This window comes from Fomitopsis serialis (assembly GCF_022376445.1).
Source record: "Fomitopsis serialis strain Sig1Antser10 chromosome Unknown B0H18scaffold_148, whole genome shotgun sequence".
Lineage (NCBI taxonomy): Eukaryota > Fungi > Basidiomycota > Agaricomycetes > Polyporales > Fomitopsidaceae > Fomitopsis > Fomitopsis serialis.
This window is the reverse complement of record NW_025955108.1, coordinates 412-13,443: the sequence shown is the minus strand read 5'-3', so window position 1 is coordinate 13,443 and position 13,032 is coordinate 412. Positions and strand designations below refer to the sequence as shown.

The 13,032-nt window shown below is 53.2% G+C and overlaps 3 protein-coding genes across 3 annotated transcripts; 1 reads left to right on the top strand and 2 right to left on the bottom strand.

Annotated features, from left to right (window-relative positions):
* Positions 1 to 247: 247 nt before the first annotated feature.
* On the bottom strand, positions 248 to 2,321 carry B0H18DRAFT_959585 (uncharacterized protein; the record flags this gene model as incomplete). The annotated part of the gene is made up of 6 exons (XM_048042825.1): positions 248 to 487; positions 562 to 879; positions 939 to 1,118; positions 1,219 to 1,468; positions 1,563 to 1,621; positions 1,848 to 2,321. The coding sequence occupies 6 exons, from the start codon at positions 2,319 to 2,321 to the stop codon at positions 248 to 250; spliced, it is 1,521 nt and encodes a 506-aa protein (XP_047886813.1).
* Positions 2,322 to 3,482: 1,161 nt separating this feature from the next.
* B0H18DRAFT_849609 (uncharacterized protein) lies at positions 3,483 to 3,893 on the top strand (the record flags this gene model as incomplete). The annotated part of the gene is made up of 1 exon (XM_048039590.1): positions 3,483 to 3,893. A coding segment is annotated over one exon (411 nt), but the record flags the coding sequence as incomplete, so codon positions are not given.
* A 5,655-nt stretch (positions 3,894 to 9,548) lies between these two features.
* B0H18DRAFT_959583 (uncharacterized protein) lies at positions 9,549 to 11,619 on the bottom strand (the record flags this gene model as incomplete). The annotated part of the gene is made up of 5 exons (XM_048042824.1): positions 9,549 to 10,064; positions 10,118 to 10,348; positions 10,420 to 10,633; positions 10,787 to 11,272; positions 11,561 to 11,619. 5 exons carry the CDS (start codon positions 11,617 to 11,619, stop codon positions 9,549 to 9,551), a joined length of 1,506 nt encoding a protein of 501 aa, XP_047886811.1.
* Between the last annotated feature and the right edge of the window lie 1,413 nt (positions 11,620 to 13,032).

The following is a 13,032-nucleotide window of genomic DNA, read 5'->3' as shown; positions in this document are numbered from 1 at the left end:
TGCTGAGAGTCTATTGTGACACTCTGTAGATGCCCACCCCTTTAGCTTATTCGTGGCCATAGCTCATATCTAATAAAAGAGTTTTTCCATGAGGCACTCTGGACTTCATATCTCATTGGTGTGATTTTCACGTCAACACAAAAATGCCATCACAGCACCAGCCGTCCATTCATTTTTCACAATGAAGATTCAACATGATCAGGTTTATGATGATATATACAGTGTCACAGAGTGGATCTAATGCATCTCAAGCCCCACGAGTGTACCCCCCAGCACTGTCAGGAACGTACGGAATTTCTTTGCCGGTGGAGGTTACCTCCCAGATCTGCACCTCGTCCCGCTCCTCAGTGCCATTCTCGCCACCATTGGGCATCTCCTCCACCGCTAGTTCTCCACTTTCCATGGTCTCCTCACCATATACCTTCTGGCCCTGCAAGGGGCCCTCCAAGACGTCCGGAAACGGGTACCCGCGGCTCTTCACAACATTCTTGGAGTGCATGCAGGTGCGGGGCGTAGGAAGGCCTGTCGGCCATATGAACGGAAGGTTGTGCCAATCTCAACCTTCATGCTGGAAATAGGGCCGAGATCACCAACATCTAGGGCAATGTCTTGCGGGCAATGTATGTTGGTGACGCTGGCGTACTTGAACACTGGGATGCGGCGCAGGGGGAGAGGAAGACGGAGTGGTTCCCACAGGGAGAACGGAACGAAAGCCTCACGCTCCACGTCAAAGACCTCGAACTTGGGCTGCACCGGATGATGCTTCCAAGGGTTGAGCACAGGGAATGCCTGCTCGGTAATCGGCTGGTGAAACAGGAGCTCAAGTTCCTCGTCATATATCCTACACATGAGTGGTAGGGTCATAGGTGAATGGCGGTCCTATAACGTTGGTGAGCTGTGTGTACGATTACTAGTAGGCAAAAATGATTGTAACGCACCTCGTAGTAAATGCAAGCCTCTACCACTCCCTTTCTCACCTCTCCCTGCAGACACACTGGATATCCAACGCTCCGGTTCCACGATTCAATGCTCCCAACATAGATCAGGCGGTCCTCGCGGTCGGAAGGTTCTAACACAGCAAGGTAAGGACGGGCAGCCTTCAACTCATTGGGACGTGGCTGGATCAGACTTCGTACGGTGTCACAGCGGTCTTTATTGTATACCGGACACTGACCGCGGGTTAGTACTGATGGCCAGAGTAATATAAATATGACTCACAAAGTCCCATAATGTCCCTAGATACTTCCCTTCCGTAGACACCAGAACCACCGTAATGTGATTGATGACTGTGCCACGGACATGTCCTTGTCGCCTTGCATATCTGCCGGAAGCTTGGTACGAACATGGAGAAGAGAAAGCACAGTTCAGAGTGAAGCGGTGAAGACATTGAGCAACGGTTGAAGTAGAGAAGGGAACAAGAAGACGCTTGACAGTGTACAGCGGCTCTCTGGAGACGCACAGCGCTAAGCTTCAGATTAATAGCAGGCATTTACAAGAAAGTCACAAAGCTTTCAAAAGGGTGTTTCGATGGCGGCATGAATAGAATACATGTTCAACTATACACATGTATTCTTTTTGCATTCTCGTAGTTGTACACTAGGACATCGTTCAAAAAACAATACTACATGGACCTCATGATAAGCAATACACAGGTAGTTACAAAAAAGGGTACAGAGAAGGCGGAACTGGGATGTACAAGTATGTAGATCTCCTCAGTCGCTGACAGCCATCTCACCATCCCAATCCTCTGCATCCGTGTCCGCATCCGTGTCCGCATCTGAGTCCACATCCGTGTCCGCATCCGAGTCCACATCCGTGTCCACATCAGAGTCCGCATCCACTGAGACCTCATCTTCTCCAGTGTTCATCCTCTCCACGGTACAGTCCGGATCGCCCTCTGCTGGCGTGAAGACGTGAGGCCGGTGGTTGCCTTCAACCCGGACCATGGACAACACTTTGATGCGGGTCCTAGGGAAAGCGAAGCCCACCGGCCAGATGGACAGGCGGAGGTACATGTTGGCGAGGATTCCGCCCAGAGCGCCAGAAGGGTGGATCCCTTTAGCCCAGTAGAGGGGCCACACGGTGTCATAGATACTCTTGTATTTAACGAGGATGATGTGCCGAAGGGGTAGGGGGATGTGAATGGGTTCGTTGACGGACCCGAGGGGAATGAACTTAGCTTGCTGGACGTTGTAGATCTCGAAGTGTGCCGGGTACTCCTTAGGATCCCTCTTCCAGCCATTGAGGCATGGAATGACCTCCTCGGTGACCGGCTGGCGGAACAGCAGCTCTATCTCCAAGTCCCCATGTACACGGCACATGAGGGGCAGCTTGATGGGCGCAACATGATCCTGCCCAGTTACTTTGAGCCCTGTAAACATACGCGCAGAGACTGACAAACTCACCCGGTAATAGAAGAATACCTCCACTATTCCTATCTCGTCCGTCCCTCGAAGGCACTCTGGGAATTCGGGGCTCTTGTGCCACACCTCGATGCCGCCGACAAAAATGAATCAGTTTGGGCCCTCCTCCGGCAGTACAGCGTTGATGGATGGGCGCGCCGCGGCAACATCATCGTCGTTCGGCTGCAACTTGCTGGGCAAGGTACGGCAGGGTTTTACAGTCCTCAGGGATCCCTCTTTGCTTCTAACGCTCATACTCTGGCAATTTTCCCACGGTCCGAACCTCTGACGGGAGGGGTAAACGGACGTCAGGACAGCGGCAAGAGCCACTACAGGCTCTCTAGGCAATAAATCTAGAACTCTACACACAGTAGAGACTCAATGTCGAACTCCACAAGAAGTGGACTGACGTCTAAGGCAGCGAAAACAGCGGCGTCACCGACAGTCGCGAAAGGCGCCGGCGAGCGACCGAATATGAGGTCGACCCCCTCAGCATTGCAGACTGATACACAGCCAGAGAGAGAGACAGTAGACACCTACGAGAAAGCGAAGGAGGTCCTACTACGACGAGCCCTGATTGCAAAGGAGTCGCAGCCCTCCTTGGGCGCGCTGGTGGAGGGACTGAGGTTTGCTGCAGAGACAAGTAATCAGGCGACTGTACGGGCGGCCATATACGCCTTCGCCACCTATGCAGAGGCTATCCGCGACAACCGCCCGGCGGCCAAAGTCTTGGACAACATACGCCCCATCCTCATGCGGATTGCAGAGAAGGACGATGGTGAACCGGGCGAACTAGGAGAGGGCAAGATCGACCGCCTCGAGGAGATGGCGGACAAGCAGACGAAGTGGACGACGGAGCTCAATGGAACGTTGGGGAGGTTGACAGAGGAGGTACGCAAATTAGCTGTGTCTCAGACGAAGCTGGCGAAGGACTTGGAGATGGTGGATGAGCGACGAGGAGAATGGGAGGACGTACTGAGAGAGACACGAGAGGCATGGAAGGCACCCCCACCTGTCCAGGAGTATGCTGCTCCGATGGACTCGGGAGGTGCCCAGCCAGTTGGTACTGGAGGATGGCCCACTTATGCGGCCGCAATCCAGCACCAACTGCCAATCACGCATGCTACGACGATGGCGCGGGAGAGCGTCAAAGGGCGTCAGATGCTGATTGATGTGAAGTCGAGGACAAGGGAGGATGGAACTCCACTCACAGAACTGGAGTTGGTCACGAAGGCCAACCTTGCTCTTGATATGATGGCGAACGAGGGAGAAATGGTTGCGCCAGGGGGCGCGAGATTCGTATCCGCGCAAAAGCTCAAGAACGGGGGCATCCTGTATGAGCTAAGCTCCAAAGAGGTGGTAACCTGGCTGAGGCTGGAGAAGCATCTGGCGGCCTTCACTGGCAAGTTTGGCCTAGAGGCAACAGTACGAGCCCGCTATTATGCGGTCGTCTGGCAGGGCATGCCGATGTCGTTCGTCCCGAGCGAACAGGCGTACAGACAGCTCAAAAAAGAGAACGGATGGAAAGAACGCGACCTCATGGTCGTACACTGGATTAAACCTATTGACAAAAGAAAGCTTAATCAGAGAACGGCCTATGCAATTGCGAAGTTCAGCAACGCAAGACGGGCCAATGACGTGATCGTCAATGGCCTCACGTACCTCGGACGGAAGATGAATGTGTGGCGCTTGGTTAAGGAGGCCCGGCGCTGCATGAAGTGCCAGCTCCTGGAACCAGGCCACATGGCGTTCGACTGCAAGGGAACACCGAAGTGCGGAATGTGCACGTCCCCGAGCACACGACACAAAAGTGCGACACTCCGGCAGGCCCGTTCCAGTGTTACTGCGTCAACTGTAATGAAGCGGGCCACACCTCCTGGTCCCGCTACTGCCCCGCCTTCATCGAGGCGAACCGGAAGATCCAGCGTGCAAACACGCTGGAGCAGTATCGATTCTTCCCCATCGCTGACGACCCGGCATCCTGGGAGCAGCATTACGTGCCCGACGTGCCCACATTCCCGTTCCGCGACTTTGCAGCACCCCAGAGACCTCCGGAGGCCCCACGTGCAGAGACATCTGGCGCGACTCACCGACACATGCACCCGTCGAGGGCGAGCCGCCTTGGAGGTGACTGGAGCGACGAGCCGTTACCTGATCCCCAAGCTCGCGACCCCCGTCTGCGTGACCCTCCACCGCACCGTCGCGACAGCCCGAGTCAGCGTACTCAGGACCAGGGCTGGACCCGAGCCGGCCAGGGCTCGAACCCAGGTGTAGCGGCTGGCCCAACCCGGCCGCGAACGTCCAGCTTCCGCACGGCGGATGGTCGTCGCCAGTCCACCTTGACTGGCGAAGGCGGCTTCACCAGCCGCTCCCTGCCGCCGACGTGCCCCGGCTCGCGCGTGTCGGCGACAAGTGAGGACTACTTCGACAAGGTAAACGATGATGGAACAACCTAGAGAACTAAGGGTTTGTCAGGCGAATGTGAACAAGTCCAACATTGCCCAGTCGGCCCTGCTCCATGACATCACCGACTTCGATGTTGTAGCCCTGCAAGAACCCTACCTAGATCACTAAAATAACACCCGCGCTGCCTCCGACTGGATCGTGACATACCCTACTGGACACAAGGATAATAAGGCTACGTCCAGATCTGTTATACTAATCAATAAACGCGTATCTACTAATATTTGGACAGCGATCCCAGTTGCTTCCCCTGATATCACAGCTGTCACCCTATGCCTAGCCACGTCCACGATCCACATCTTTAACGTGTACAACCCCCAGGATAGCGATCTTGCGCAAGCCGTCCTGTCGAGGGAGTCGCGAAAGTTGCTGCAAGACGAGGACGAGGACCCCAAGCGCCACATACTCTGGCTCGGGGACTTCAACCGTCACCACCCGTGCTGGGATGATGAGCGGAACTCCCACTTGTTCACGAACCAAGCCCTGGACCAAGCAGACAAGCTTATTGACATGCTGAGTGTTTTTGATATGCATATGCTCCTCCCGCAGGGTATCCCCACCCTCGTAGCTTCGCGTACTAAAAACCTTACTCGCCCAGACAATGTCTTTGCGACGGAAGGCCTGAAGGACTGCCTTTTGTCATGTGATGTTGCCGCGGACCTGCGCCCTCCCAACACGGACCACTTCCCCATCCGCACGACATTCCTACTCGACATCCCCGATCAGCCCCCGCACATTCCGGAACTTTAGGAGAGTTGACTGGAATGAGTTCCGAACAGAGCTCGCAATCCGGCTGGAGGATGTACCTATCCCCAACGGCTGCCTAAACACGAAGGAGAGTTTCAATGAGACACTTTCGCTGCTCATGAGTACACTCACCGAAACAATCCAGGAGACAGTCCCGGGACTAAACCGCCACCCTTCGCCAAGCGATGGTACTCGAAGGAGCTCAACTCAATGCGGAAAGAGGTCGGGCGACAGGGACGACGCGCATTCAAGCAACGCGAGTTCCCTAGGCACCCCATACATGCAGAGTACCGGAAAATACGGAACCGCTATGGCGACCAGGTACGCGCAGCCAAGAAGGCGCACTGGGAGGCGTGGCTCGAAGAGGCGGACGCAAAGTCAGTCTGGACGATAGGGAAGTTCATCTGCGCAGGATCGTCTGACAGCAGCAAGAGTAGGGTACCGCCGCTACATCGCCCGGGCAGCGCCCACCTTGAACACGAGAACGAGGAGAAGAGTCGCGTCCTCTATGAGATGTTCTTCCCACAGCCCCTCCTGACCTCGAACTCCCAGACCCTAATACTGAGCACTACCCGCCCCCGCCTTCGAATTTGCGCACATCTCGGACCACCAAATCCACGCAGCGTGTAACCGCCTCAAGGAATTCAAAGCCCCAGGCCCCGATGGAATACCTAACGAGGTTTACAAAAGGTGCGCGGATCTATTGGTCCCAATTCTCGGTCCCTATTCCGTGCTACATTCGACTTGCGTTACTACCCGAGGAGTGGAAACTCTCCACGACGGTTGTGTTACGAAAACCGGGGAAAAACGACTACTCGATTGCGAAGTCGTATAGGCCCATAGCGCTCATGAGCTGCATGGCCAAGATCCTCTCGTCATGCGTCGCCGAGACTGTCGAATACGAGTTCGAGAGACTCAATTTGTTCCCCAATCTCCACTTTGGGGGACGAGCCAGGCGTACAACGACTGACTCACTACACTTACTGACCAAGACGATCCGAGATGCCTGGCGGGCAAAGAAGGTCGCCTCTGTCCTGTTCTTGGACGTGGAGGCAGCATTCCCCAGTGCTATCCCAGAGCGCTTGTTCCATGAGCTCCGTATGCGTGGCGTACCCAAAGCAGTCGTCGACTGGCTACGAGAAAAGCTCCATGGCCGAAAGACATGGTTGTCGTTTGACGACTTTGTCTTGAACCTGTTCGTCATCCTAAGTGGGATAGATCAGGGATGCCCACTCTCAGTCCTATTGTACAAAGTCTACAATCTGGTGCTACTGGAATGTGCTGACAAGAAAAGGGGAGAGCTCACACTGGGCTTCATTGATGATGTAGCCACAATAGCGGTGGGCAAGGACTTGGACGCGACGTGTTCGACCCTACGGAGCTACATGGAGCGCGCAGGCGGCGCAAAGGAGTGGTCCCGCACGCGGAACTCTCGCTTCGAGATCTCGAAGCTATGCCTCATGCACGCTGACCCGAGCCTTGCGAACGACGACATGGGTCCCTCGCTGGACCTCTCAGATGGGTCAGTGCAACCCTCGGCGGACGCTAAGTTCCTGGGGTCTGGATAGACCGTAAACTGTGTTTCAAAAAGCAAGCCGAGTATGCCCTGAAGAAGGGCACGACATGGCTCATGCAGTTCGGCCACCTTGCACGCCCGAAACATGGGATCCCGATGAGACATGTGAAGTCCCTGTACCTGCAGATGCTCATACCTGCGATGCTGTACGCGGCGAGTGTATGGCTTGTCCCACAGCGACAAATGGAAGGCCGCAAACAGCGTTACGGGTCTGTCGGAGTAATCCGAAAGCTCGAGCGTGTACACCGTCAAGCCTGCCTCATGATCTCGGGCGCGATGAGATCAATGCCCACTGACTCCCTAACTGCGCACCTGAACCTTCTCCCCTTCCATCTGTTGGTTGATAAGTTGATAATGCACGAAGCTACCAGGTTATGCACACTACCGACCTCTCACCCCTCCACCGTCACGTCGAGCAAGCTGCGCGATGGGTCAAACGACACCGCAGCCCTCTCCACGAGATTCTGGGCGCATACGACCTTGACCCCAAGGACGTGGAGACGATCGAGGCAGTACGCCTCCCCCAAGCTGGCGGCCGCCCTTCAGAGTCTCAATCGCACCCTCGAAGGAAGACGCGGCAGCTGACGAAGAGATCTGGGCAAGGAAAGAAGGATGGAGGATATACTCAGATGGCTCGGACATTGACGATGGAGTCGGAGCGGCAGCGGTACTGGTAGTACCAAACGGCGAGCCCAAAGTCCTGCGATATCACCTCGGGCCATCAGCGAGACATACAGTCTACGAGGGAGAGATCGTGGGACTGAACCTGGGCATCGCGCTGTTACACTGGGAGATTTCGTGCGCGAAAGCATCCGCGGCGGCAGACAACTTGGCATGCCTCCACGCATCAAAGAATAGGAAACCTCACCCGGCGCATTACATGCTCGACAGACTCCTGGGCGCAATCGAGCGACTCGAACGACGACATCCTAACATCGACCTAACACTCAGATGGGTCCCCGGACACAAGGGCATTGACGGGAATGAGCTGGCGGATGTGGAGGTGAAGAAAGCGGTGCGAGGAGACAGCAGCCCAGTCAAGGACCTCCCAGGCTGGCTGCAGGAGAAGCTCCCGGCCAGTCTTGCCAGAGTGCGGCAGATGCATAACGAGAGGTTCACACGACTGGCAAAGGCGGAGTGGAGGGAGTCGCCCCGAGCGGCGAGGATGGATCGGATAGACCCAGAGATGCCATCGAAGCAATACGGAAAACTGGCAGGAAGACTGCCCCGACGACAGGCGAGTATTCTCATTCAACTTCGCACTGAGCATGTTCCGCTTCAGAAATACCTGTTTAGGATCCATAAGGAAGACTCACCCTTGTGCCCGTCTTGCCGTACCACGCGCGAGATGGTGTACCACTTCCTCATGGAGTGTCCGGCCCACAACGAACATAGAGACCGTCTAGCACGCGACGCAGGTCCTGCAGCTCGCTCGATAAAAGACCTTCTCAATGCGCCAAACCTGCTCACACACCTCTTCCGATACATTCATGACACCGGCCGCTTCGCGGCCGCCTACGGAGACCTGACGCTGAAGGACTCGGACCCGGACAAGGCCGCAAAGGCTGGAGATGGACGGACACGCTAATGCAGAGATTGCGCGCAGCGCACGGACCACAAACCTCGGACTCCGAACTTTCCATTTCCCTCTCCCCACCAGTCCATTTCATTGCATATATTACGGTACACAAACCCACCAGCCCGAAGCTTCGGCGGACGGCGATGCTACGCGACAACGGACACGAATACATAGACCAGACCTTCGCATGTAATGTCTACATAGGGCTTCGCCCTCAGTGACAATAAAGGGAACCAACAACAAAAACAACAGTCCTCAGGCACTATGTATGTTTCTGTCAGTATCCAACAAGACTCATCATGGAATTTGTCACTCACATGGCTCCACAGGGTCCCCAGACCTGTCCTCGATATCTCAACCACCGTGAGGTGGTTGAGGGAACCGTTCGGCACATGGGGGCACCGCTTGACTTTCTTGCAAACATCGCTGAAGGAAGGAATGAGCGTAGAGATGTGGAATTGAACACGAGGATCCAAAGAAGCCATGATGGTGGACAGGTGGATGGTGAAGAGGATAAGAGGAAGAGAAAGCGTTTTCAGAGAGTTTGAAAGCGATGCGAGAGCGTTGAACAAGGCGTGAGAAGTTTTTAATTTACCACTAGCGCCGAACACCGGACCCATTGGCGCCCCCGGGCCCCAATTTTGTAGGCGTAGAATCCCGCACTGGAGACGCACGGTTTCAAACAGCGCGGTTCCAACGAGTAGAGTAATTCAATAGAATGTATATCCAAACACATATGGTACAGTACATCGCTAAAGAGACGGCACTACAATACCCATGATCAGTCCTCGGTCTCAGCACCCTCCACATTCTCCATGGTGTAACCCGGCTCGCCCTCCGACAGGGTTACAAGGAGACGGATGTTGCATGCGCCGCGCGTAACTATGGTGGGCGCCAAAGTAATCTGGCTGCGTGGGAGGGGGAAGCCTGTCGGCCAGATGTACCGAAGGCCGTACATCCGGGCGAGCAGGTTGCTCAATGGGCGTGAAGCCCGGGGTCCGATTCCGAAGCCGTACATGTGGTGCCAAGGTGTCGCAGAGATTTGTGCGTACTTGATCATGATGACGTTGGTCAAGGGAAGGGGGATGCAGATGAGCTCGTTGATGGAAGGGATGGGCAGCCACTTGCGTTGTTCGGCATTGAACATTTTGAATAGGACGGGGAACACGTCAGGATCGCGCTTCCAGCGATTGAGGCAAGGGAGGGCTTGCTCCGTAACTGGCTGCCAGAACGGAAACTCGATGTGGTTGTCGTACATGCGGCACATAAGGGGCAGGATCATCGGCCCATGGAAATTCTGTGTGCTCGCCCTGAGTGTCGGGGAACATTTGGGAAGAAATAATGACACACCTCATAGTAGAGAAAGACCTCCACAACCGCCTTCTTTCCCTCCTCCCGCAGACACAGCGGGAACCCCACACTTCGGTGCCAGGCGTGAACCCCTCCGAGGAAGATGTACCCGTCTTCCCAGTCTCGCGGTAGCTCTGCGTTGATGTAGGGTTGTGAGATCACAATGTCTGCCTGGTCGGGCTGCAGCACTGGCAAGCTCTGTGGGGTGCCGCATACGTGAGATAAGGGGCACTGACAGTATGATGGTGTCAGTATCCAGCAGCACAAGAGAGCTGTGTAATGTACATAGCACCATAGCGTACCCAGCCCGGTTGAACGGGATACAGCGACGAGAGTGATATGATTGGCGCAACCTGGCCGAGGGGCGTTACGACAAGCCACCGTATTCCTGCAGACATCGCGGAAAGATGGAAGGAAGGTGGACATGTAGAAGACTGTAGCGGAGGTGAGAGCAGGCATGGTGGAAGGTTGACGGGGTGGTGCGGAAGATCGAGGGAGCAGAGTCCAAGCAGAGAGCTTGCCAAACAGTTTGAAGACTCTATGCAGAGACGTGGTCTTTGATAAGGCTTGTGAACAACGTGTGTGACGCCCGCAGTGCGATTAGCGCCGGATACCATGGGATTAACTGTACTTGTTATTAGAGGCTACCAAAGTGTTTGGTATGCATACAATCCACCCCAGTTGTTAACGTAGAAAGTACTAGCCATTTCTAACACATTTTCCGATGACCAGGAGTCGGGAACAGTGCCGCGAGGACCGCCAGGGAAAATGGGTGTAAGCTGACAGGATTGCCGGATCTGTGACAGGGGAATAATCTTCCCCTGCAGCAGACCATTGCTTGAGGACGGCGGTTTCTTCACCGAATACATCAAGTGGGAGGGGTCAGCCGCAGGCGCGAAGCGAGTGTACCACTCTACATACGCGAGCGGACCCCGTGGCCACCATGGAGGTGCAGGCCCTCCGCCTTGCACCGCAGGGAGCTTGCGCGGTAGAGCAAAGATAACCTTCACTAGTGCATTGCATGGGTATGGATAACCCATGTGGGTCATGGGTATGGGTATGCATGGGTATGGGTATGGGTAGCCAAAATCTGACCCATGTACCCATGCAACCCATGGACTTCTGTGGTAATAATTCTGTGGTAAAATTTGGCAACTGTTGATTAGATAGTCTGTGCTATGTTTCTCTCACAGTTCAACAGCTATATGGTGATCCTGAAGCTTGCTTCAAAGTACTTTGCAATAGCAGTATGGGAAAGTTGACAAGTGTTCCCTTTCCGTAATGTCAGCCTTCAAGATACAGTTGGTACTTGCTAGAATTGCATTATATATTTGAGTCCATTTTCAAACATTCAATAATGTTCAACTTATGATTATGAGGATGATTCAGCAAGGCCAACCTGCAGGAATATAAGGAGTGTCAACTTGCTCATGGAAGACACACTTTTGCTCCACAAACCATCTATCTTGACCCACAACTAACAACCACAGTACTCTGTACATTGTAGTTAGACCAATGCACTGTTCTTTCTAACCTAACTCTCTCCTTGTCCATCTCATCTACCTATCTAGCTCTCCTGACCCAAGCAATACCCTGAGTGACTGGAACCAAGTTTGTGCAAGACCTGCCTATGCCACATCCTGTCTTCTTATAAGTAACCAGAAGACAGATTTTGTCATTTATTGTTATGCTCCAACCAATGATACACAGACTATTGAGGTTGTCCTATTGACAACAACAAGTGCATTACAGTGTATGTACCATTATGCTCAATTAAATGCAGTGCCATGCGCTTGGTAGCCCAGTGCAGCTGAGATACTATACTGGCACAAAATATTATCATACTGAATCTTACCATGCAATTGTCCATGCTGAACAGCCAGTAATACTGTATACTTAATTTCTTGCTAGGTACATGTGACAGGGCCACTCTAGAATTTTGAAAAATCAGTATGAATACTGGTCATGGACCCCTTGAGGTGAGCCTAGACCTGCAGTTCCAGCACTACATTTAGCATAGATGCCTTGTTAGTTAATTTTCTAAATCCAGGATTTCAGCAGAGTGACCAGTGGCCACAGTTACATGCAGGTGGCAGGCCATTGAATACAGTAGGTCTATGATCATGCTTTTTATAAGACATCATGCTCCTTATTGTGTCACTTATCACCTGGCAATGTATTAACTAGGCTTGAATGAAAGTAATTGCATAATTGGCTGGTCACATTCATCCCCTGGCCCCACTTATCATATATTAGTGGAAGCCTGTGACATAAGACAGGATTCAGTGATGATGATCAAGAAATAAATTCAAATAATTCTAATATGATCCTCTTCTCAGGGGCTAGTCTGACAGACATTATCATATTCATGACACAATGCAACATCTTGTCTGTGTTTCAGTTCAATTTTTGTATACCCTGAGATACATTTGTTCTGCTCAATGTTGACCATTGTAATCCCACTACATCTGGGTGATCCAATATGATGAGCTTTAGAGGGTTCTGCCCATGGTATCACTATACATTTTGTGTTGTGATGTGTAAGACTTATTTGTGTATACAGCCTTGCTATTCCCCAAATGTTGTGGTTGTCCCACCTGAATATCCATATATGTTGGAAATATAGGTACAGTAACTGCCCTCATGTAAGTGACTCCCATCTAAGCAATGTGTCCTGGCTTGCAAAAGTGGAAGCTCCAACAATGTTGTGATTGACCATGCAGTCAGTGAAACTCACCTGGCCAGTATGATACCGACAAACACATCCCATACCATGCAAAATTATGAGTACCATGAACTGCACATAGATCTACCCATGATAGTACCCATACCCAAGGGTACCCATGATACCCATGCAAAACCCATACCCATGGCATGGAGCCCATTCAGCTGTCTCATGGATGACCATGGTACAG